The sequence below is a fragment of the Aulostomus chinensis genome, chromosome 3 (genome assembly GCF_037954235.1).
Source record: "Aulostomus chinensis isolate RoL2024-O1b breed Wild chromosome 3, RoL_Achi_v1.0, whole genome shotgun sequence".
In the NCBI taxonomy this organism is placed as follows: Eukaryota; Metazoa; Chordata; class Actinopteri; order Syngnathiformes; family Aulostomidae; genus Aulostomus; species Aulostomus chinensis.
In genome coordinates, this window is record NC_141322.1 from 30,880,360 (window position 1) to 30,903,133 (window position 22,774).

Here is a 22,774-nt window from a genome sequence, read left to right on the forward strand (position 1 = left end):
CTACTTGTCACAACATCTACATTTCTATGCTCGGTTTTAAGAGGCAGAGAAATTTCCTCACTAAGTAGACGCTGGCTCATCAACCCCGTTGTCATGCTGGGACGCGTCATCAGCCACCTCCCTCGTGGTTTCATGAGACTTCCTCCCTCAGCCCTCTCGAGAGCGCAGCAGTAGGGCCAAGGGCCACAGCGAGGCTCCACACATTTCATTAGCTGACGGCTGGGTTCCTCAAAAGCTCTGAAACCTGCTCGAGCGTCGGACTCTCACTGGCTGTCGAGCCGCACCTTTCCCATCCTCCATGTCGGCAGCAGGCTCCGACTCAGCAGCAGTTTGTCTGCTCCTGCAGGCGCGGGAGCCGAGCCACGTGATGATCCTCCTCTGATTCTTGGTCAGAGCTCCCAGCTACTGACATCCAACTTGCAGAGGCTTTTGTAATTTGTCTCCATCATATTGATTCCCCTTGAGCGGGCTGTTCGCCATCCAGCCAAACATGAGCCTCGCGTATGAATGTTTCTCTTTGTTCTCACATGAAGCAACAGCAGTAATTCCATCTTCACTTTGGTCCACCTGGGGAGTTCCTTGTGAGCAGCCTTGTAGGCTCTTATCAGACCATGTTACAAACTTGCAAAGCTCAGACCTTTGCTGTCCAAGATGTTTGTGTACTGTGCTGCTGTTCTCTGTGGCCCGCGGGTCCCTAGTGTGCGCGTCTTCTGTCAGAAACACAAGGCGTGCATCAACTGAGGAGGATTTTTAATATCGCTCATGTCATGACTTTGTTTCTCGCTCGACTGTTGTGAATACTTCTGTGGTGAGACACTGCACGTCCTGGTTTTGGTTTCTGCTGGCCCAGGTCCCTTGAGCTTGTGGAGGACTCTTTCATGTGTCCAAGTCTGTGCGTGTGTGTGTGTGTATTCAGACATGAACCTGATCAGGACAGTACCGGGTCACTCGTGCTGGGGTGGAAAGGTTCTGCGAGCCCAGGTTCCGTTTGTCTCCCAGTTTCCGGGGAGTTTCTGAGGATAAACCCTCTTCTTCTGCCTTGTTACTACCTGGTGTGACGTTGCCTCTCACGCCGCGGTCTGGCTGTGTTGATGTAAAACACGTTTCATACTTTGTGGCATTTCAAACGTTTGCTTGAAATTCACTCGACAGTGAGACTGAAACAAATTGCGTTTTGAATTATACACAAGTCGTTTCTCAGAATATGCTCTTGAGCACAGACGTTAAATGGGATTTCATAAAAGTGGCTCGTATAAACACTTTGGAGTAATTCTTCTCCCACAAAGTGTGATTCCCATTTGAGGTTAACAACAGTAAAACTACACAAACATGGGTTTCCAGCCTCTGCAACGCATCATCCGCTATAATCCAGCTCATCCACTGGAGTCCAGACAAACTTGTAGCATAGCGGTAAATAGACATCATACTTGAAATACCCTGAATATTCATTCCACCTCAGTGAGCTGTCTACGTTTTTACTGAGGATGCACACGACTATAATTAGTCAAACATCAACAAACAGCCTTCCGACGTAGACGGTACTTCCTCTGCGCGTACGCTGGCGTGATCCTGGCGGTCCCTCTGATGCCCAGAGGTCCACCTGACATGACGCGCTTGAACTTGAACAAGTAAATCGTCCTTACTTGATGGAGTGTCTTACATTTCAGCAGGAGCGTCTCTGCGTCAGCCTCACCTGTCAAACAGGGATCACATCCTCTGTTTTTGTTTTGTTGCCATGTTTTTTTTTGCCGTGGGTTTCCATGACCAAGCTGTGGTCCCCGAGCCTGCATTTACTTAAGATCCGTCTCTGTTTTCCATCTCAGACTGCAGAGAAAGATTCTGCCAATTCATAATCTCTTTTTAGGGCCAGATAACATTCTAATCCACTTTGCCTCTTGTCCTTCGGTCACATGATTCATATTGTTTGTTTTCGGGGTTTTTTGTTACGTTGCATCGTGTCTTTTCCTCTGATTGGCAGGCCCAGTTGGGGTAGACTGGACTGCGGGTGTCTGAGGGGAAAGTCGAGTCTCAACGGCGTCGGTTCCCCGGGCTTGGAGGTCATGAATGGGAGACGTTGCGGGGTTTCAAGTCGTTCTACTGCACTGTTCCCTCTTTTCATGGAGGCAGATTAACAGGAATCCTGCCCCACTGTGACAGTTTGGTTGGTTGCTAAGCGACCACTCAGTGAGTTTGCCGTTATAGCGGGAGACTGATGGGGGGGAAAGCGGCGAATGGTCGCAACTGCAGGGTAACGCTAACGACCATCTGAAGCCATCGGGACAAGTAAGCGGCAGAAGGACTGGAGGTTCTTCCTCCCTCCAAGCGTCTCATGAAGACCTGAAGAAAAGTGGCAGAAAGTTGAAGGCCAATGTTAGCCTTCGCGCTCCTGACATACGTGCCTTCATGCCACCCTGAAGCCTGGAGCGAGTCCTCGCGCGGCCACGGGTTTGTAGTCGTTGGTTCTAACCAGACAGCTGCCAGGTCCCAGCTCACACACACTGAGACCCGCGTAGCCAGCACATGCAGCAGCTGCTCAGAGAGGACCAGCCGGGGCTCAACGCTGGGATCGTCAGGTCTTTCACGTTCAACTCACATTCTTCAGAATTTGGGCTGTAAAAGTTTTCAAGACTCAAAATTGTGTGTCAACACCAGCAACCACGCCTTCAGGAGCATTTTCCATTCAGGAAAGATTGCGTTATCATCAGAGACAACTCATAACAGCTAACTGTTCAACTTGGCTAATGGTCATGTGACCAGGGGGGCTCTTCCTGCTCTGACAAACCCACTTCACCCACTCTGCCAACCTTTCAGTCCTCTGATTTACTCCTGTCCACCTGCTTTGTGAAAGGGTTTGTTGTTTTCCTAAAATGTGTTGAAATGTCATTGTTTATGGTTGAGAAATATTTCAGGGCTGTCAGAAATGTTGCGTTCTGGAATTCACAACCTCAATAAAAAACAGAACCCCCTGAAACGCGACTGAGCCTGATTAAAGGAAAGAAAACGGAACAAGCACAACACAGAAGGAGACAACGTAGAAAAAGTGGAATAAACACGAAAAAAGAAAAATCCTACGAGGAAGCAGGGAAGAATCAGTGATTGGTTTGTGACAGAAAAGGTTTAAAGTGATGTCACAACCAATAAGAGTTGTTCCTTTGACGTTCTCACAGATGCACAACCTGAGCTAGCAAGCTTCCCTCCACCGCTTCTTTGTGATGTCACTGACCCACAATCACTTTGACTTGAGCTTAAAACCAAGACACGACAACACTTCTGCTTCAGGGGCTGCGAATTAGCGAGTCACCGAGTCTCGTGGTGGTAGAAAACATCGTGCGCCACATCTGAGGTCTGATGCACGGCAGTTCTGGTCTCTGCTCTGCACTACGCCACAGTCCTCAGCACTGTTACAGCGACGGTCCTCGTGGGTTCCTGAGACCTGCGTACATCCGCTAATGAAAGCTGACTCATCCTGCACCTGCTGGGAGGCGACGAGGGGTTGCGCCTCTCCCTGGCGCATCACGTGTGACATCACAATCAAAAGCGATCAAGCGGCAGCTGAGCGCAGCGTCTTGCGCCTGTATACGATCTTTGGTAGCTGTAGCAACAGCCGCACGGTGGACAGTGACGGTGCTCCTCATGCAGTTTTTGCTTCGGCCCGTTTTTCAAACTCGGTGCCGACTGAATGATGCCAGCTGGAACAGACGGTGGAATGTGTGGAAGTTACCGCCGGCGGCGAAAAGCCTCCATCTGCAGGGGTCTCAAGCTGGTCCAGTAGAGGGCCGCTGTGGCTGCAGGTTTTCATTCCAACCCAGCAAAAGCAACACCTGATCCAACCAATGAGCTGTGAGGACGCACCTTAGTTGATTTAAGTAGAATCAGGTGTTGCTTCTCCTGGGCTGGAATGAAAACCTGCAGCCACAGCGGCCCTGACTGGACCAGCTTGAGACCCCTGATCTACAGTGTTGATGGCCCAGCTCTGACGTACGTGTGTCTGAGACTTGAAGCACCTGCAGGGTCACGTGACCCAGGACTGATCCTCAACGACAGCTTTTCGCCCTGCAGAAAAACCTCAGCGTCGGCAGGTTGGCCGGCCGGAGGGAACGAGTAGAAATCCTTTCAAATGTGACATTTCTACGCGTCTCCCTGACACTCAGGCCCAGTCGTGGCACTTTTACTGACCTAATTGTTTCTTTCTCAGCTGTGTAAGTCTCTCCATCTGTTTTCAATTATTTGCCTCGCTTTCAATGAGAGAGAAGCCTGACGGCGCTTCGTGTAGTCGCGTATAACGACTAATAAAGATCATTCATTCATTTACTTGACTCCACCGCTGCTTCTCTGGGGTTTTGCACCGCAACATTTGACTTTTAACGCCGTCTGAGCCGCAAGATTTCCTCAGCTGGAAAGATTTTATCTGTGTGGTCAATTCCTGCCATGTAAATGGGAAATCAAAGAGCTTTGGGTTGTCTTTAATTTTTCTAATGTTGTGGAGGGGTTTTATAAGACATTGATGTGAATGAATTATTGGTATGTCTCTGAACAGATGTCTCAATGTGCTCCCCAGATGTTGGATGGCTAATGTGTGTAGCTGCTGTGTGATGACGGCCCACATATCCCAGAATTGATTTTGATTCATTGTGCGCTCGATGTTGTTAAGTTTCACGCAGGTGAAAGTCGAGGCCTCCTTCAGCGCCACCTTTAGCATGTTGCTGTGCTAAGCTAGGCGCGCGGTGGACTGAGATAAACACATAAATGTGTCCAAATGATGTATTATTGTTTGATAAAACTGCAATAATGATGTACTGAATCAGGGAGCTGAAGTTCACCGACTCGTCTTTCTCCCACGCACTCGTGAGTGTTGGTGTGGGAGCCATCAGGGCCGCAAATGTGGCAATGTTACAACTCCAACCACGCAGAGATGGCGGTTTACAATGCGATCAGCAACCAACCCGGTTTGAGAAAAGCCCACGAGCCCGCGGCGACCACCAGAGTCTGTCAGCACCAACCATAAACACGGAACAAGCCACCAATTATGTGTTCATCCAGCAGCTGAAGAACCCTCCACACACACCAAATTACATGGAATCCATTACACCGACATGAAAGGGCCAATATTCCAAATATCAATATCTTCATTTATCTGGTGCACTTCCTGGTTGTTCCCACATATTGACCCCAGCTGGGGGCGTGAAGCCAGCTGTGTGCTCCTCGTTTGGAGCGCGTTAGCGGTGGGATATGGATGGTTGACTTGCTGAGAGACTAGAGACGTTTGTGAGCGGAGCACATGAGGACACAAGATTTCTCCTCTGCTCTTCATTTTCAGCTCACTTCCCAAACTGCTGCTTCCATAACAAGAGATATTTTCCATGACAGGATTGTCAGCTCCGACCAGAAGGACCAGGGAGTTGCTCCGTCTGCTCGCCGCCCTCGCGTCTTACCAGGGTCCGTATTCACGAACACACAGAGAGGATTTAACAAAGCGTTTAATGCTAAAAGCAGCTCCTAAATCAGTGAAGACTCCAAACATGGCTGCTGCTGATGCGCCTCCTCGAGCCGTCCAGGGTTCAGATGGGTGATCCTGAGCTGTGGGACTGTTCCTGAGAATATTTCAATGAAGTCTGCTTCCTCCTTCAAAGGGATCCTCACTTCCTTTCAACCTGGACCAGATTTTCTTAATTTCTTTAGTCTCGGTGAGTTATGGAAGCAGCAGGTTTGGAAATCAATGCGGGAGCAGCGCTGCCTGAAGCCCCGGAGCGGTGGCTCTCGTCAAATTCCACACACTAAAAGCTTTGGGTTGTCAGCAGCGTGGCTGAGAGTTGAACGCTGTGGTGAGTTGAGTCACACGTGGACGGCAACACTCTCGTAGCTACACGCCACCCTTGGGTCTGCAATGACTGACCGCTTAAGACCGGATCACATTTACCCAAAGCCAGATGTAGTTCCGGGTGGGGGGGGGGGGGGGGGGGACACACACCTGCTGCAGACTTTTATTCCTTCTTCCCATAAAGTTATCAGATAATTCCAGTGATGATGTCAGTGTGAAAAAAGCACTTTTAGGGGGTGTAATTTGACGAGAGCCAGTTGCCCCACCGGCTCAGGCTGTGGCGGCTCCGGGGCTGCCGGCAGCGCTGTCCCGGCTCCAAACTGGAGCGATTTCAAAAGTTACATCGCTCACACCAACTAAAGTAGTGAGGAAAAGAGAATTCAGGTTGAAAAAGTTGAAGCTCCCTGCTACTTGGATCTATTTTGAGCCACTGGCTGATGGTTGATGTGGGAAACCTGCCTGTGGCCCCGAGGCTCCGCGGCATCAGGTTCAATTCCTGTTCAGATCTTCATTGAGACACCGCATGTTTCCTCCAGCGCGGAAAAAGGTCGGTCTGCGGATGGAGATGTTCAAAAATGTCTTCTTCAACTGGGACTGCATCGATAGCTCAGAGATGTAGATCTGTTCCGTTATGCTCAGGGTTTAGTCTAATCTGTACCAGGATCTGCCCCCCTTGAAGTCCAGGCCCTGCATGTGGTTTTGATTTTGCAGAGCACACCGTGACTTCATTACATCCTGGAGGACAGCGAGCGAGCAGATTGACATCATGCTTCTGTCAACACGGTTCACTCTTTTCATTTCTTATTCTCCGTTTCTGTGACTATTTTTCAAGGGATTTGTCGCATTATGGTTGAGTGAAAGGTTTTACTTTATGAGGCAACGGATATTTTACATTTTACCTCAGGCTGCTCAGAAGTTGCTTTCATAAACTGAAAACACTGTCAGTTTTTTTTTAGATGAACTTCCTCACTTTGCACTGCGGGATGAGTCGACGCACAGATTTACTTCAGGAGTCCAATTCTGTGGACGCATGAACGACTTTGGATGTCCTCCCTCCAGCCGAGCAGGCAGGTGAAAGCTGACACAAACTCTTCTTCAAGCTTTATATTCCGACGTCGGTGCCAGAGTGTTTTTTAAGGGGATGTCGTCTCCCATCCACTGGCTTCTCTGTGAGGAGTTTTCTTTGGAATTTCCAACAGGAAATTGTTCCTGTGAGGACTGTCATATTAAATTCTCCTCTGTGGAAGCAGCTGCAGGATGTCTTGGAAATGTAAGAGCAGCATGTTAACAGTAGTCTGAGCACACACACCTGCTAACTGACACCCGTTGTTTCCAAATCCTGCTTATGTTGCCTGACACCACAGGATTTGCGAGGGGGTTAGGGCACCTATGTAACCCCCCCCCCCAGCAGCTCAGCATGCACTGACGGGATCGTACAGGTCATTTTGAACCACAAATCCCACAGAGAGCATCCCAGCAGGTGGAGGAGAGACCCGATGAGGCACGAGGGCGCAAGTTAACACTAATATCACTTCCTGCCTCCACGAGGTGGCGCTGGAGAACACACACTTTTCCTACGTGTGATGGCGCTGCACATCAGAAGAAAACACAGGTTTGTGACATCGTTACACACTTGCTGTAACCAAAACTATCAAACATGGCTCTCAACCACCTGATGAAAACTCACAGTAACCAACAAGTTGTTAAAGTGATACTTCACCCAAAAGTGTATTTTGCCTTTCAAGTACTCACTCATACTGAGCTCAGAGTTTTTCTCCTCCTGCGTTACTTCTTAGTGACTATAATCACTGATGGAAAGTTACAAGGCGCCGTTACTCAAATACTGCACTTGAGTACACGTTGAGGTATCTGTACTTTACTCGTGAAGTGATAGTAGTTGTACTTGTTACTCCCCCACTCATCGACCCCTCAGGTACTCGGAAGGGAAATCTTTTGCACAGGAAACTCGATGAAGATGATAAACTTTCAAATGTGAGGCTCGTCACCTTTAAGAGGACACGACCTTCAGAGGTCAACCACTGGAACACTGAGACATCCCCTGGAATGTGTACTCTCAGTTTTGACACTAAAGCAAAAGTATTTGAAGGAGCCAGCCAAACATTTACCTTAAAGCTAATGGAGGCTGATGGCTAACGGCAGCTAAACTGTCCATTTACAAACACAAGGTCCTCGTCATCCAGATACAAACCAACACTCGCAGTTTGGTGACGGAGCCAGAGGCCTGAGCCAGAGGCCTGAGCCAGAGACGGACCTGGTCCACCCACCGGGGGGAGGACATCGATGAGACCTTTCCAGGTGACGCGAAGATTCACGAACATTACCAGCCAGTGAACGCATCACTCCTGAAACCACCAGGTAACCGTCCAGCATGCAGACATGTAGAGGATGATGATGGATTTAGCGGACCAGGAGGTTTTGGCTTTGGAATTACCAGAGCTGGAATCCCGCTGAGACGTTCATGTGCTGCTGGTACTTTAGTGTCACCATGCCCCCTGCTGGCCATCAGAGATACAGTCAGTCAACATCGTTTTAATCCACAAACGGGAGAGCTGTGTTACCCCCAACATCATGTGACTTTATCCTCTGGGAAAGGTCCCCCAGCTCTAATCTGAATTCTAGATTCGGGTCTTTGTCAGTGGCCCCTGGGATCAATGGATGTTCTTGTTCTTTGTTGTTCAGGGTTATGCTTTAATGTTTGTCACATGTCGGTATGTTCTTGTGTTGCTTGGTTCGGTGAGTTGCTGTCGAACAGAGATGTGCACGTGTGTGACATGTAACGTGCTTTCAATCCCAGGAGTCAGAAGAGAAGCAGCTCAACATGGAGGTGAACCCTGTGACGGTTCCGTGTCTCCGTGGAGTTTGTTACACCAGGAGGACGAGGCACTGGTACCAGAACACACACACACACACACACGCGCCGGCATCTGTTGGTGGAAGGAGAGTAGTGGCAAAGCTGCTGATGACAATGACGGATGAAGTGTGTGTGTGTAACTCATTTTGGTTGTCTCAGGTCACTGTGATAGGAACACACTCCTCTGGGATGTACAACTACGACGAACTACTTCAAATCACTTCCAGCTCCTGAATTAAACTGCAAAGCAGTTTTGTGTTTTCTCATTAAAAGAAAAACAAAGTTTGATTGAAGTCCCAAGCTGGCAGAATCGTTGTGATGAACCCTCCACCGTCCCACCTCAGCAAACGCCCCCCTCAGACGCGATGCTTTGACATCTGGTTTGCATTTCAACAGCGAACTCAATTGTTGCCGGGCAGATTAGTGTGGTAGATGATGTTTATCAGCGGTGAGCCGCTGGGGATCTTGGTCTTGTTTGGGTTGCGATGCCAAACACAGCAGCTTATCCAAAATCTGGGCTGAGGGACCAGAGGCAGAACCACATCAGTCCAGGTCAGGTGAAACCAGGTAACACAGAGCCAAACGTGGGAGGTCCTGGCTTCCCACGGGAGCCGCAGCTGGCAGTCACCACACGTGACGTAATCCAATCTAATCTGCCACTGCAAAACACCATTGGAGTGTAGTACTGAAGGACCGAGATCCACCTGTGACCCCGCAGAAGTAAAAGTACTACAAAGTGTTCCAGCTCAAGAGACACCAGTGATGAGTGGCGTGCTGAGTGCAGGTGACCGTGTTTGAGCTGAAGCTCATTTTATTTAAATTTCTACTGGTTTGTAAACGGAGGCGACGACACTGCAGCGAGGCTGGGCGCCGCGCCAGATGTTGCCAGGTCACACTGGGGGTCGTCCCAGACTGAGACCCCAAGAGGGTCAGTGGACGTTAAAGCTTTTGTACTGGTTCCCTTTATGACGCGGGTTGAGGGTGGACTTCCTGTCCTCCACAGCTCACATGCATTGAGAGGTGCGGCCGGAGCTGAGAAATATGGCGGAATTCTGTCACCACCGACTTTAAAAGTGTTAAAAGTCCCGACGGGAGCGCGAGCCCCGCAGCGAGCGGTGGAGCCACACCTCTCAAACATCCCGGCAGGAAGTGCCTGCTGGATGTTGCTCTCCAGCTGCAGAGGGATTTACTGTTGAAACCATAAATTAAAAATGAAGCCCAAGAAAAGCAGAGGGGCGCCCTGTGGAGCGACCCCCCCACACACACACACCCCCGGCTGCACGGCCCTCGAACTTCATCAGAAACCTAAAGAAAAGTCAGAGTTGCGGCCGCAGCTGAGGAGGACTGGCGTCGGTGAGTCGTGACTAGGAACCAGGACCAGGGCATGAAGGTCACGCTCAAATAGATGAAACTGTGGAGGTGGGAGTAGAACCAGTAAGCCCGGCGCACGCTGAAGCCCACCAGAGCTGGCGAGCCAGACGTGACCTCGCCTGTTGCCGTCTGCAGTGTTTGCGACGCTTAAGTCGTCATGGAAACCTGAACCGACACAAAACAGAGGCTGCGAGTCGTCAGAGTCACAGGTTTATTTGTTTATTCTCATTTTGCAACATGACAGTTGAACTGTTGAGGCTGTAACCGTTGACAACCGTGGCTTGAACTTCTACCTGATCTGTAAACATCCTGCGTGTGATTGAGTACAAGGTGGGGGGGGGGGGGGGCAGCAATTCACGTTTGGCCATTCAAGTCAAATAATCAAGCAACTGAACGGGTCACGGATCAAAAAACATGACGTGCTCTGATGGTTCCTGCTGCAGTGCGCTGCCTCGGAGCGTCTCAGGTAAGTGCTAGCAGGGTGGCGCTCAAGTGCCAGCAGGGCGGCGCTCATGCTACTCGACTGGAATGAGGCCACTGGACAGCAAACGGTTGGATTCATTAAGATACAGAAGCCGAACCTCACAGACACCTTCCTCCTGGTGCTGTTGTAAGACAAAGAGCTCAGATCAAAGCGTCAGGGTTGATTTTATTCCACAGGTGGAGAAGGAATGACAAACACGAGTCTGTTGACCAGCCGCAGCAGCGGCGGCGTTTCCGAAAAGACTGGATGAAAAGGGAGGAGAGATGGCCGACGACCGAAGGTACTGGTGTGTTGGGGCGCGCGGAGGACATTCAGAGTTGGGTTTGATGTGTGTGGAGCATTTTGGAAGGCGTCAGACTTCCCAGCAGAGCTGAGAGGATGGAGGTCACCTGACAGATGGTTCCCGTGCCGGCAAAGAGGAGAAGATGGAGGTTACAGACTTCAGCTGTGCTAAAATCACTAACCTGGACACCAGTTGATCCTTTTGCTGTTCTAAGAAGGGAACACATCTCCCTGCCTCCCAGAAAAGTGGCAGTCCAAAACCAAACACGACCCAAAGTGCATCCTGGCCAAACTAAGTGTCTCCACCCGGTAACCCGCTACACCAGAACACCAACACCCTTCGAGCTACACCTCCTCCTCTTTCTCCGTCCTTTCCTCTTCCCCAGCTGGGCAGGGCCTGCTCAGTAGCGGTAGTGGTCCGGTTTGAAGGGCCCCTCGGTGGGCAGGCCCAGGTACTTGGCCTGCTTCTCCGTCAGCTTGGTCAGCTTCACCCCCAGCTTATCCAGGTGGGCGGCGGCTACCTGCTCGTCCAACTGAGGACAGACATGAGGGAGCCAGTTAGGAGGCGGTGGGAGTGACACGGTCTCAAATGAATTAACTGGGCATTCTAGCACAATCACAGTTGATGCTAAGCTAACTGGTTGCTGGGGGGGGGGGGGGGGGGGGGTGAAGTGTTACTTGAATGGTTAATAATGCTAAAATGATGCTTAGTCAGCACTCCAACAGTTCTTGGAGCTTCCAGTCAACATGGAGGAAACATTTCTTTGAGGTCAGGATGCAGCAGATCTCGCACATCTATGACATCATCAAAAAGAGACCAAATAAGGAAGGAGATCTGGCAGTTTCATTCTTCTGCCCAGCTGCCCTGAAATCACCACTTGATAACACCCCCCCCCCCCCCCCAACACCCCCCATTTCACGTCTGGACGATGTTTCACACGCCGTCTCTACATTTCACTTTCGTAAACTGAATGTTCAGTTTGGAGGACGAACCCAAACAAGTCTGAAGCAACCGTCGGTCCAGATCAGCCCGAGGGGCTTTTTTCTCTGAATCATTTGGTTTGGTTGCAGCCGCCGACAGCTGACCACGACTCCTCTCGCCACACTTCTGCCTGGATGATGTCCACAGGTTCCTCGAACTTAAACCTCATCTGACCCTTCCTGCCTTCACAACGCTTCAGATCAGATTTCCCTCTGATCCGGTTCACAGATGCGGTCTTATGCAATACTGTCCATTCCTAGAAGACGAGCAGTATCGAGGAGGAGCGCTCCCTTTGGGAGTCATCGCTCGCCGGGCACCAACACGGCGGTTCAGTCTTATTCTCCGGCTCGGCCTGTTGAGCACCAAATAAATGTTTGAGCTTAGCATTCGCTGCGGTTCTCTCCTCCTGTTGGTCTTTTGTGTCTTTGCTAAGGTTTAACATTCCTACACCCCATGTGAACCGTTCTGATAGAACTTCTTGCTCATATTCGCACGCCATAAGAATAAATCCCCGTTCAAAATCGTGCGGCGCCCAGCTTGATCTCCATTTCTAATTCAGCCTATTTATCCTCGGGTAATTACACCACATGCACACATCAGGGCTTTGGATCAGTCGAGGCTCTAATCTCAGTCGTTCCAGTACTGAAACAAGCAAAGTGTAACTGGGTCTCCAGGGTAAACGTGTTCTGACCTTCTTGGGTAAGAAGTAGACTCCCACGGGGTACTTGGAGGTGTTGGTCCACAACTCGATCTGAGCCAGCACCTACAGGAAGGAAACACGGCGGACCCATCAATAAACACATGACATTTAATCAAGCTGGTGCTTCAGGCTCGACTCCGGTAGGAAGCAGGAGGCGGGACCTCGTAAAAGGTGGACATGGCGGTGGTTCTGGGACCAGGAGTCGGACCATAACAAAGCAGGACTTGGACTGGGTTCAGCTGCATCCACTTGCAATTTAGCAGAACGGGAGCAGGAAGTAGCCAGCTCGACCTCCCGAGCGCGCCAAGTAAACAGTCTCCCCGCCACGGACCGAATTTATCAGTACGTTAGGAGACTCGTCGATTGACACACACGCACACACACACACCTGATTGGTGAAGGAGTTGCTCATGACGAAGGAGGGGTGTCCCATGGCACATCCCAGGTTGACCAGTCGGCCCTCGGCCAGGATGATGATGTGACGACCGTTCTTCATGCGATAGCGATCGACCTGGGGGGGAGGAGGGTTCAGTGCTGCATCAGATCAAACACCAACTCAACACATCTCTGGACCTTAGGAAGGACACGCCCTCGCCGTGAGAATGCACGCCTTCAGCTCATCGTCCCCACCTGAGGCTTGATGTTGACCTTCTCGGCAGCGTTCTTGTTGAGCCAGCTCATGTCGATCTCACAGTCGAAGTGTCCGATGTTGCAGACGATGGAGTCGTCCTTCATGTTCTCAAAGTGGCTGAGGAGGAGAAAGCAGCATTTACAGGAACGTTCTAGTTCACGCCTTCTCAACAGACACGCAGCGGCGGGATGCCAGGGAGGCGTGGCTTCGTCAGAGCTGCGGGGCTTTGGTGTCCTGGCCGTGAGCTCTGAGATCGAAGCAGGATAACCATCGGTGTGTTACATCACCAGTGTTTCCACACCCACCATCATGACGCTCCCCGAACATTCCAGTAAATGAAAATTAACACACGGCCTGGAAACCGACATCATTGTCCTTCCGTGATGGTTTTCAGTGTTGGCGTGCTGACACTTACTGGCCCTGGATGATGTCCTCACAGCCGGTGGTGGTGACGAAGATGTTGCCCTCCTTGCAGGCCTCGTCCATGGTGGTGACCTCATAGCCTGGCGAGCAACAGAGGGACGACCGTTTACCAACAACGCTCGGGCGCAACGCGTGAGGCGCAGCGCTACTGCCTGCTCACGCCCCTCTCGCTCGGCATTACCTACCCTCCATGGCGGCCTGCAGGGCGTTGATGGGGTCGATCTCTGTAACAATCACACGGGCGCCGAACCCACGAAGAGCCTGAACGCAGCCTTTACCCACGTCACCGTAACCGGCCACCACGGCAACTTTACCGGCGATCATCACGTCGGTGGCCCTCTTGATGCCGTCGATCAGACTCTCCCTGCAGCCGTACAGGTTGTCGAACTTGCTCTGTGGGAGGGGGAGAGGAAGTTGCCACGTTATCATGGGGTTTCAGGGCAGGTTGCTGTACAGATGTGAGAATCCGTGTTGGACAACGTGACCGCTGCCATGGCAACGGAGCAGGTTTGCATCGTGGGTGGATAACATGCGAGATGTGTGTGAGAACATGCCGATCCAAGTGCGACGCTGTGAGTGTTCCGACGTGTGTGTTTTAGGCGAAGGCGACCAGAAGCCCAAGTGTTCCTTACCTTGGTGACGGAGTCGTTGACGTTGATGGCAGGGACCTTCAGCTCGCCCTTCTTCATCATCTTGTAGAGGTTGTGGACGCCGGTGGTCGTCTCCTCGGACAGTCCTCTGATTCCTGAACATTCACCCAGGAACACACGTGCACGTTGGACAGCCTGTTTTTTTAAACACTTTTTTCCTCTTGAAGAAACTTTTGAGAGACACAAATGCAACCTGAGCTGAGACACGTCTCACAACCTCCGGACCACAGGTGAGGACCTGCTGGTCGGTGCCAGAGGAGCTGCTGGCTGACCCACGGCTGCACGGTCACACGTTTCAGTGTCGGTGGTGAGAATCACTCCGAGCCCTCCAGTGGGGGGAGTCTCGGTGCAGACCACCACCGTTGGCTCTCTGCCACCTCGTGACACAGCACCAACACGGGCTGCTGGGCTGCAACGCCTCAAGGGGCATCAAACAAAGCTTCTCACGGTCCGACATAAAAACAGCTGCCATGCATCAGACTGAACGACACCAGAACAAAGCTCGACAACAGATCCCTACAACAAGCGCTGATGTCACTGCTGCTCCACGCGCACAAAACAACAACAGCGTGAGGTCAGCAAGAGCAGCGCCTCACACCTGAACAGGAAAACAGCCGCACGTGCTGCCAGTCAAAGCGTGATGTCACAATGCGTGCGTTTCACCTGTGAGCAGTTTGGGGTACTTCTGGTGGACCAGGTTGGTGAGGTCTCCTCCGTCGTCCAGGATCATGTTGAGGGGCTGGCCGTCGCTGAAGTAGAGCGTCTGCTCGATGCACCACATGTACTCCTCATCCGTCTCCCCCTTCCACGCGTACACTGAGCAGAGACACACGGAGATGAAGGCAACTTCCGTCTCTCGCCCACGTTCGCGTTTCAGTGTCGGTGGTGAGAATCACTCCGAGCCCTCCGGTGGTGGGGGGGCTCGGTGCAGACCACCACCGCTCGCTCTCCGCCGCCTCGTGACACAGCACCAACACGGGCTGCTGGGCTGCAACGCCTCAAGGGGCAGTAACGCCACGTCTGTGTAACCCTGAGGTTGACTCCTTCTGGAGGCTCTGAAAGTTATGACTTACTTTTATTAAAATGACATTTTATTATCTTGGTTTATATCGTTTTTCAAGTACAAATTGCAGCTTAACAACAAACAAAGGCAAAACGTTGAACTCATTTTCAGAGGATAAAACCTGGAATGCAGACGCGGAGGAAGGAGGCCAAAAACTACAATTAAAACAACAATTTAAAAAAAGTGCAGCATCGTGAGGGAAGTACCTGGAATACCGGCTTTGGCAATAGCAGAGGCGGCGTGATCCTGAGTCGAGAAGATGTTACAGCTCGACCACTGGACCTGGAGGGGGGAGGGGGGAGGGGGGGTCAGCCTTAAAACACTTCCTTTATTTCTGAACATTTGGAAAAGCCCAGAAATCCCATTGACATCACGACTTCCTCAACATAAACGGATGAAAAATGTGCTGATATGAATGTCAGCTGACCTCTGCAGGCGTGAGGAAAATGTTCCTGAACTCAGGTTCTTTAAAAACAACCGTTCCTAAAAGAACTGAAGGTGAGAGAACTGAGGATGAACTCTGGTTTGACACGACAGGTTTTTAAACTTCGTTACTAAAAGAACGACTCTTCCTAAACAAAATTGATGTTTGTCAAAAATATTTGCAAGCCTGGAAAACACACGTTTATCAGTTAAACATCTGAGGCTACAGGGTGTGTGTGTGTGTGTGTGTGTGTGTGTGTGTGTGTGTCGGTGGTGAGAATCACTCCGAGCCCTCCAGTGGGGGGAGTCTCGGTGCAGACCACCACCGTTGGCTCTCCGCCACCTCGTGACACAGCACCAACACGGGCTGCTGGGCTGCAACGCCTCAAGGGGCATCAAACAAAGCTTCTTACTGCATTTCTCACATGATTTTTAATAAAAGATCCAGATTTTTACAACAAAAGGGATTACATGTCTCTCAACTGTTTGTGGATTACTGACCATACGGCTGGATTAAGGAGACCTGGACTACAGCAGATGACCTGGAGAGTTATAACTGAGATAATGATCATTTCTCTGAAACTCAGGTGGGTTCGACTCCTGCTGAACATCTGAACTGAGGCTACAAGTTCGACTGCACCAATGAAGACACCGTTTCAGAGAGCAGAGACCCAGCAAGAGAAGCACTGCTGCCCTCTAGCATCCAAACCCTGCACTGCAGGTAAAACACATGCACAGGAATGTTTACTGTCAGTCAAACTTCATCCTCAACGAGTGCAGCGCTGTCAATCACATTTATACCCCAAGTTCAGGCCTGACAACGCTGAACATGTAAAAACGGAGGATTCTGGTTCTTCCCAACAGAGCTGGAGGGACTGTTGGTACAGACCAGGGGAAAACAAGGTGCTTATCTCTGCAGGTTCCCAAGGTTGTTCCTGCAGGTCCGGACCAGACCTGGTCAGACAGGATAACATGATAACGCTGGGGGAGGGGGGGGGGTGTCTCTGTCTCTTATGTCACAAGAACAACTTTGTAGCAACAGCATTTCTTAAGCACTCACAGCTTTGAATTTTCTGCTGCAATCAGGAATAAAACTGCTGTAGATTGACACGTGACATCACCGCCACACGCAGGCCTGCGTTTGAACCGCCGAGGTCGTTTGTTGGTGAATAAATGGTGCTAAAGACCCCGAACACGGGGACCGTCTGGAAATGTATGGAACACATTTCTGAGAACGGCTGGTGTGTTTCTTTAAGTGGCTGATAAAGGTCACCTCTGCTCCGAGGGCGGTGAGGGTCTCGATCAGCACGGCGGTCTGCAGGGTCATGTGGAGGCAGCCGGCAATCCGAGCGCCTTTCAGCGGCTTGGACGGACCGTACAGCTCCCTCATCTTCATCAGGCCGGGCATCTCGTTCTCCGCAATCTCGATGGCCTTGCGCCCCCATTCGGCCAGGCTGATGTCAGCTGGAGGGCGAGAACATGGCGGGTTAAGACGACATTCATGCTGCCTGCCTGTCGGTTGCTACTTTGAGGTTCCCGGCGGGTGCGGATGGTCTCAGTGTTCCGTATTTCACTCAACTGCAAAAGAAAGAAGCAGGTCATCACGCAGCAGCAGGCTTTGTTTGAGCGACGCGGCCGTAGAGGCCTAACCTCTGCTCCACTGTCAGGACGGACGTCACAAGGTACAACCCACAAATAAACACACCGTCAAACACATTCTGGCCGGGCTGAACTGCACTGAACCGGCGCCGGGCTGAACCACCAGCCAGAGAGGATGAGGAGCACCCTGCTTCACCACCTCCTTAAGCCCTGGATCAGAACCACCACCAGCCTGCGCTGCCGCATTTAGCTAAACGTCTGAAAGCGCAATGTTTCTAAGCGGCCGCTGACTCGTCGCTGCTCCTGCTTCAGTTATTCCCATTAGCTCGCTGGCGCTCGCGCCCCGCGGGGTCGTGATTCGGTTCGCTGCCATCAGGGCCACGGAGAACAGAAGGTTCCTTTTCATTCACGACAGACTGCAGTTCTAAAGTGGAGAACTGAAACCAGAGAAGAGTCACGTGTTTTTCTTCTCATTAGAAGACGAACGGAGGAGAACAGGAAGAGAGAGAATGTAGACTTCCCACTCATGCAGCTGCAGAACAGCTGCAGCCCGGCAGCTCTGCAGCGTGAAGGAACCTGCCACGACAGCACAAAACCAACCGCCTCTCCGTAAAATGTCCAGGCCGTTTCCATCAAGTGGTCTGAGGCCAGAAGATGGCGGTAAAGGCAACGTTACAACGGCTGTAATGGCAGCGTAGAAGAAGAAAACCAGGAAAAACGGCGTGCCACCCTGTTGTTGTACGGATGTTTACCTGTGAAAGCTTCCTTAACGGCCGCGCCAGTTATCAACATAACGCTGCAAATTCATAACGTAATCACAAAGTGAAGTATCAGGATGAAAACTGCAGTGCCGATTGTTTGACTGCAGCCGACTGACCATCAATAACACAACATGTGGGAGACGCCGCCATCCACCGACTTTGACTGATGTTTAAGGTTACATCATGAGGTCATCCCAAAACTCAACCCGTACTTTCAACAAGTTCACCTGCTGTGGGCTTAAATCTACTCCAAGCTAACGGAACCCACCAGCGCCACCACTCTGATGAGTGAATAAGCGCCAGAACCGCGCTGGGATCTGGACGTTCCACCCCCAGAGTGTCACTGCAGAGCGAAACAACAGATCGATGCTCAGACATCAGCAGTGTGGCATTGATTGACAGCTGGTGGTAAATGAGTGACGGGGCTTCGATGTGCAGCAGGAGACTTCGGCCTCGCAGTGATTGGCCTGCAGGACATTGCATAACCTCGGCTGCTGACCAGCCAATCACGTCACATTCTCACTACCGAGCAGTTTCCTCTTCTTCTCTTCAGTAAAGCTGCTGTTCCTCTGCGTGACTCCCGCTGCTTGTAATGAGATTCTGCAGCTAAACGGGTCCAGGACGAGCAGGTTTTCACCACGTGCTACGCCTCCCAGCATGACTTCATCCCGCAGGTTACAACACAGCCTGCTCCCATCAATCACCTGCAGGCGTCCGGGCGCGAAGCATCACGGGAGCTGCAGTTTACAAACACAAACGGGGGTACCGACTGAGGCGACCGGCCCAGCTGAGGAACTACAACACCCAGACTGACAGGATCGAGCTCGTCTCCATTCATAGCCTGGCGCTAACACGCCTGGATCATTGTAAGTGTGGTCGGACTCCCACCAAGTACCAACTGATCGCTAAACATTCGCAACACACGAAGTACAAAGACCCACGAACGTGCACAAACACACCCGTCAAAATGGCTCCAGGAGGGATTGGCCTGCAGGTTAGCGTGAGCGGGAACCGGGCTGCAAACGGCTAGAAACCCAAATCAACTTATAGGTCAAGAAAACATTCATTAAGGGCAGCGCTAGCTTAACCGGCTATTTGGATGCGCGCATGCTCGACATGCTTCCCACCCACAGGCATGCTAGCTAATAGCTAGCTAGCTAATAGCACGCAGGGAGAAAGCGATCGACTTTGCCACTCACCAACTTTGAAGGGGAGTTTCTCGGACATGGTTTACGGCGGGTGTTTTGATGCGGTTCGGTGAGTGCGGCAACCTGGCCGACGGGCAGAGGCAGAGAGGGAGGGACGGAATCATGACGGCGTGGTTTTAAGGACCCAAGCCGCACTCGGTGGAGTTCACAGCAAGGGGCGGGGCTAAGACGAGCTGCTCTGGCATCCTATTGGCTGAAGTAGCTACCGCCCCATGTAGGAGTGATTCTATTGGCTAGTAACCGATGGAGGCCGGCTGGCCAATGAGAGCTGGCTATGCAGGGCTTGGAGCGCGTTGGTGGAACAAGTTTTGTCTGGAACCTGTCAGTGTTTTCTTATCCGAGGTAGGACGTCACGTAAGCTGTTACAGCACCTTTGACTCCACATGGACGCAGCAGGTCCCTGTGTGGAACCGTTCCACACACAGAACTCCGGTATTCTCCCAGGGACTAGTTGTGTTCCAGTACATGGGCTTTGTATTTCATAGGAATTTGCTGCAGACACACAACATAAAGACAGCAGGAATTTGAAGGAGCAGCACCGGGATAGCGTGGGCTTCTGTTACATCCCTGAAATAAAGTCTTTGGTTCACATGAGCTTAAATTAGATGTTTGTGGAAAACTGGTCAGTAGATGTCACACTCGTGATTTTTGAAGCTTTTATGTGTCTTAAATAAATGTCATCAGGCCCAAACCAGAGGAGGCAGAAGGCGGCATCTTGTCGCCTCTGTATCTCTCACACTCACGTTTACTGTGAATAAACTGCATTGGCTTTTGGTCAAGGAACCCAAGGTGGTGCTGAGGTTGGTCAACTAAAGTCCCTCAATCCTGCAAAACGCAAAATATCCCCCCCCGGACTCCAGAAGAGATGCATCATGGGTAAATCTATAGTTATGCACGTTGCCAGCGTGGTCAAATGGCGGTGATGTCGACTTGAGTCTAGGTGCTTTTGTTGATTAGCTGTTGAGAAAATGTTGAGACAAAGCGTCAGGAGAGGTCACTTGAGAAACCCGATGCGTCGGAGAGAAGGTTCTCTCACTACTACGCTTGTGGTGCTGTAAAGGTGTTTCTCATTAGTTTTTTGTTACATGCACTTTTATTAATTCACTGATGCCTTCATGGCCGGCTGCATTTATTCATCAAAAGGTAATAAATAAAGCAACTGTAGCCAAAGCAGCAAACCAAGGATTGTCGTCGACTCGAAGGCAGCATTTCAGAGCTTCTGTACACCGTAAGAGCCTTCACACAGAGGATGTTGCCCAACCTCCCTCTGACTGCAGCCTTGGCCTTTACTCTGGTATTTCCTCCATTCTGGACCTTGTCTCAGCCCGGCCAGCGTTGAGACTCCAGTGATCGTGCGCCGCCCATAGAACTGATTGGCTGCTGCCGGTTGGTAGAGAAACTCACAATCATTAAATGAGCCTGGAGCTAAACTCCCCTCTGATGCCCCCACTGACCAAGATAGCGCGCGAGAGCCTCACTCCAGTGTGCACAAGCAAGCATGCCAGCTAGAGGCTAGAATGTAGCTCGAACTTAGCGGGGATGAACAATGCCAGAGTGACAGGCCTGCTATCGGAATCGATACCGGTTACAGAACAAGTCCAGCTGCTCGATCGGCATCGAGGTTTGTGAATCCAAACTGCAGCGCCAACACGAGGCAGTCAGGAGCAGTGAGGTGGACGAAGACAGCTGACATGAACGTCGTCTTCATGGCTGATGGATCAAAACCACCTGGATAAAAACACATTTTCACAGACAAGGAAACGGCAAAGTTGAAGAAGCTTGCTGTCTCGACCGACCAACCAGACCTCAGTCACTGCAGCCGGATGGAAAGGACTCGTCTGCTGGTATCGGACCGCTTCTGCTCATCAGGCTGATTCTGATATTGATCAGGAGGTCATTAGCGTGCCGGTGCATCCAGCAACCCTATGAGATATTTTAGAACAAGTAAAGTGTGTTTACATCACACACTGTTGCTTCTCTGTGTAAATACACAACTGAGACATGTGATGATTACAACCCAGAGACCAGAGGGAGTGAGCAGGCAGGTCAAAGTTCACAGGGCTAAACTCAGCGCGCTAGCAGAAACTCTACACGCCAGCTAATTTAAGAGTCAGGGGTCTTCATCGGGACGGGCAGACCGACACCAGGCACTCACTTCCTCTTGGTTTGAGTCTGAACTCCGCTTCAACATTCCAAGACTCCAAAAAGCAGCGCGTCAGTCTTTCCACTGCCATAAATTCTAAGTGTTTTTCGGACATGAAACTTTTAAACTTTGAGGGACGGACGTAGATCCAGATTCACCGATTAAAATTTAAAAAAACAAAAAACAGAAGAGGTGCATGTAGTTCTGGTTCCAACACAAAACAAAATACTGGTGACCACATCAGAACAGATGTTGAGCTCCGCCCCAGAAGACTGGATCCTAATGATACTCAGAACGCTGATGATCACCACGGCGAGTTGAAGCCTCACAGCTCAGCGGGCGAAGCCCCACCCACCTTCTGTAAACACGCAGACCTGAGACTGGATTAACTAAAACAACACATTCACCTTTGTCAAATGTGTAAGTTACATACCCTGAAATTAGGAGAGGCCAGTCAGGGAGGGTCAGGAAACCAACCTCTTCTCTCAGACTCACACTTAGTAATTTCATAGGAAATGAGATTTTCAAAAAAAACTGACTTTTTTCTCTTCGACCTCCTCATCACTCTTGACTTGCTCCAGAAACACTGGCCTTGTCAACTGAGGAGCGATCGAAGTAAAAAAATAAGATGAAAAATTGATGCCATAAATACTTTTACCTGAAAAACTTCCCATCATGGAAGCCTGAGCTGAAGTCAAAGCGAAGGTAAAATGAATGATAGAAACTTTGATCAAAACTCTTAAAAACGGCAATGAACAAGTGACACAGATAGAAGAGTAGAAAGGTAACATTGAAACTTGAAATTCAATACCAAGTAAAATAAAATGGAATCAAAGTGAAGTTCCACCACAGATGTTTTGGTGTATTCTGCTGATTGAACTCGTCAGAAAACTGCAGTATTGAGAGATGTGGACGCTCAACACCAGAGTACAAGAAGTACAACGGTACCAAGGACACGTGTTCCTGTATTCACAGATGACAAAGTGCTGAAACTTGAATTAAATCCAAACTTTATTAAGATAAATTTGTATTTAAACCCACATCAGCAGTCACAGAGCAACATGGCTGCCTCACAGAAAATCCAACGTCCCTCCTGTTTGTACAACTCAAGGACACGAGAGACATTTCAGGTAAACAAGAAAAAGAAAGGAAAAACTCGCCAAATGTGTCCTTTTGATAGTTGGTAATCATCAGATTGTGTTTGGACCACAAGCAGGACGGTTTGAAGGGATGTGCTGATTTCCTGGGAAATCCTCTTGATCTCCATCGTCCCCACAGACAGACAAGAAAATCTGGAGCCGACACCCATGCTAGTTAGCTTAGCATAATGAATAGTGGTGGGTGGGAAGTGTTAGCAAAGCACC

General features: G+C 50.5%; 1 protein-coding gene and 3 non-coding genes across 4 annotated transcripts; all 4 read right to left on the bottom strand.

The window, feature by feature from the left end:
- Positions 1 to 10,262: 10,262 nt before the first annotated feature.
- On the bottom strand, positions 10,263 to 19,416 carry ahcy (adenosylhomocysteinase). Its single transcript, XM_086200328.1, has 11 exons — positions 19,259 to 19,416; positions 16,973 to 17,163; positions 15,483 to 15,558; positions 14,877 to 15,029; positions 14,196 to 14,308; positions 13,749 to 13,956; positions 13,556 to 13,643; positions 13,140 to 13,257; positions 12,898 to 13,020; positions 12,501 to 12,572; positions 10,263 to 11,360 (listed from the first exon to the last, which is right to left on the bottom strand). Exons 1-11 carry the CDS (start codon positions 19,284 to 19,286, stop codon positions 11,229 to 11,231), a joined length of 1,302 nt encoding a protein of 433 aa, XP_086056454.1. The 5' UTR covers positions 19,287 to 19,416; the 3' UTR covers positions 10,263 to 11,228.
- LOC147268611 (small nucleolar RNA SNORA17) lies at positions 14,511 to 14,644 on the bottom strand. The gene has a single exon (XR_015112341.1). It is a non-coding gene; the product is annotated as a small nucleolar RNA SNORA17 (small nucleolar RNA).
- LOC147268612 (small nucleolar RNA SNORA17) lies at positions 15,089 to 15,223 on the bottom strand. Its single transcript, XR_015112340.1, has one exon. It is a non-coding gene; the product is annotated as a small nucleolar RNA SNORA17 (small nucleolar RNA).
- LOC147268613 (small nucleolar RNA SNORA17) lies at positions 15,963 to 16,096 on the bottom strand. The gene has a single exon (XR_015112342.1). It is a non-coding gene; the product is annotated as a small nucleolar RNA SNORA17 (small nucleolar RNA).
- Positions 19,417 to 22,774: the final 3,358 nt, after the last annotated feature.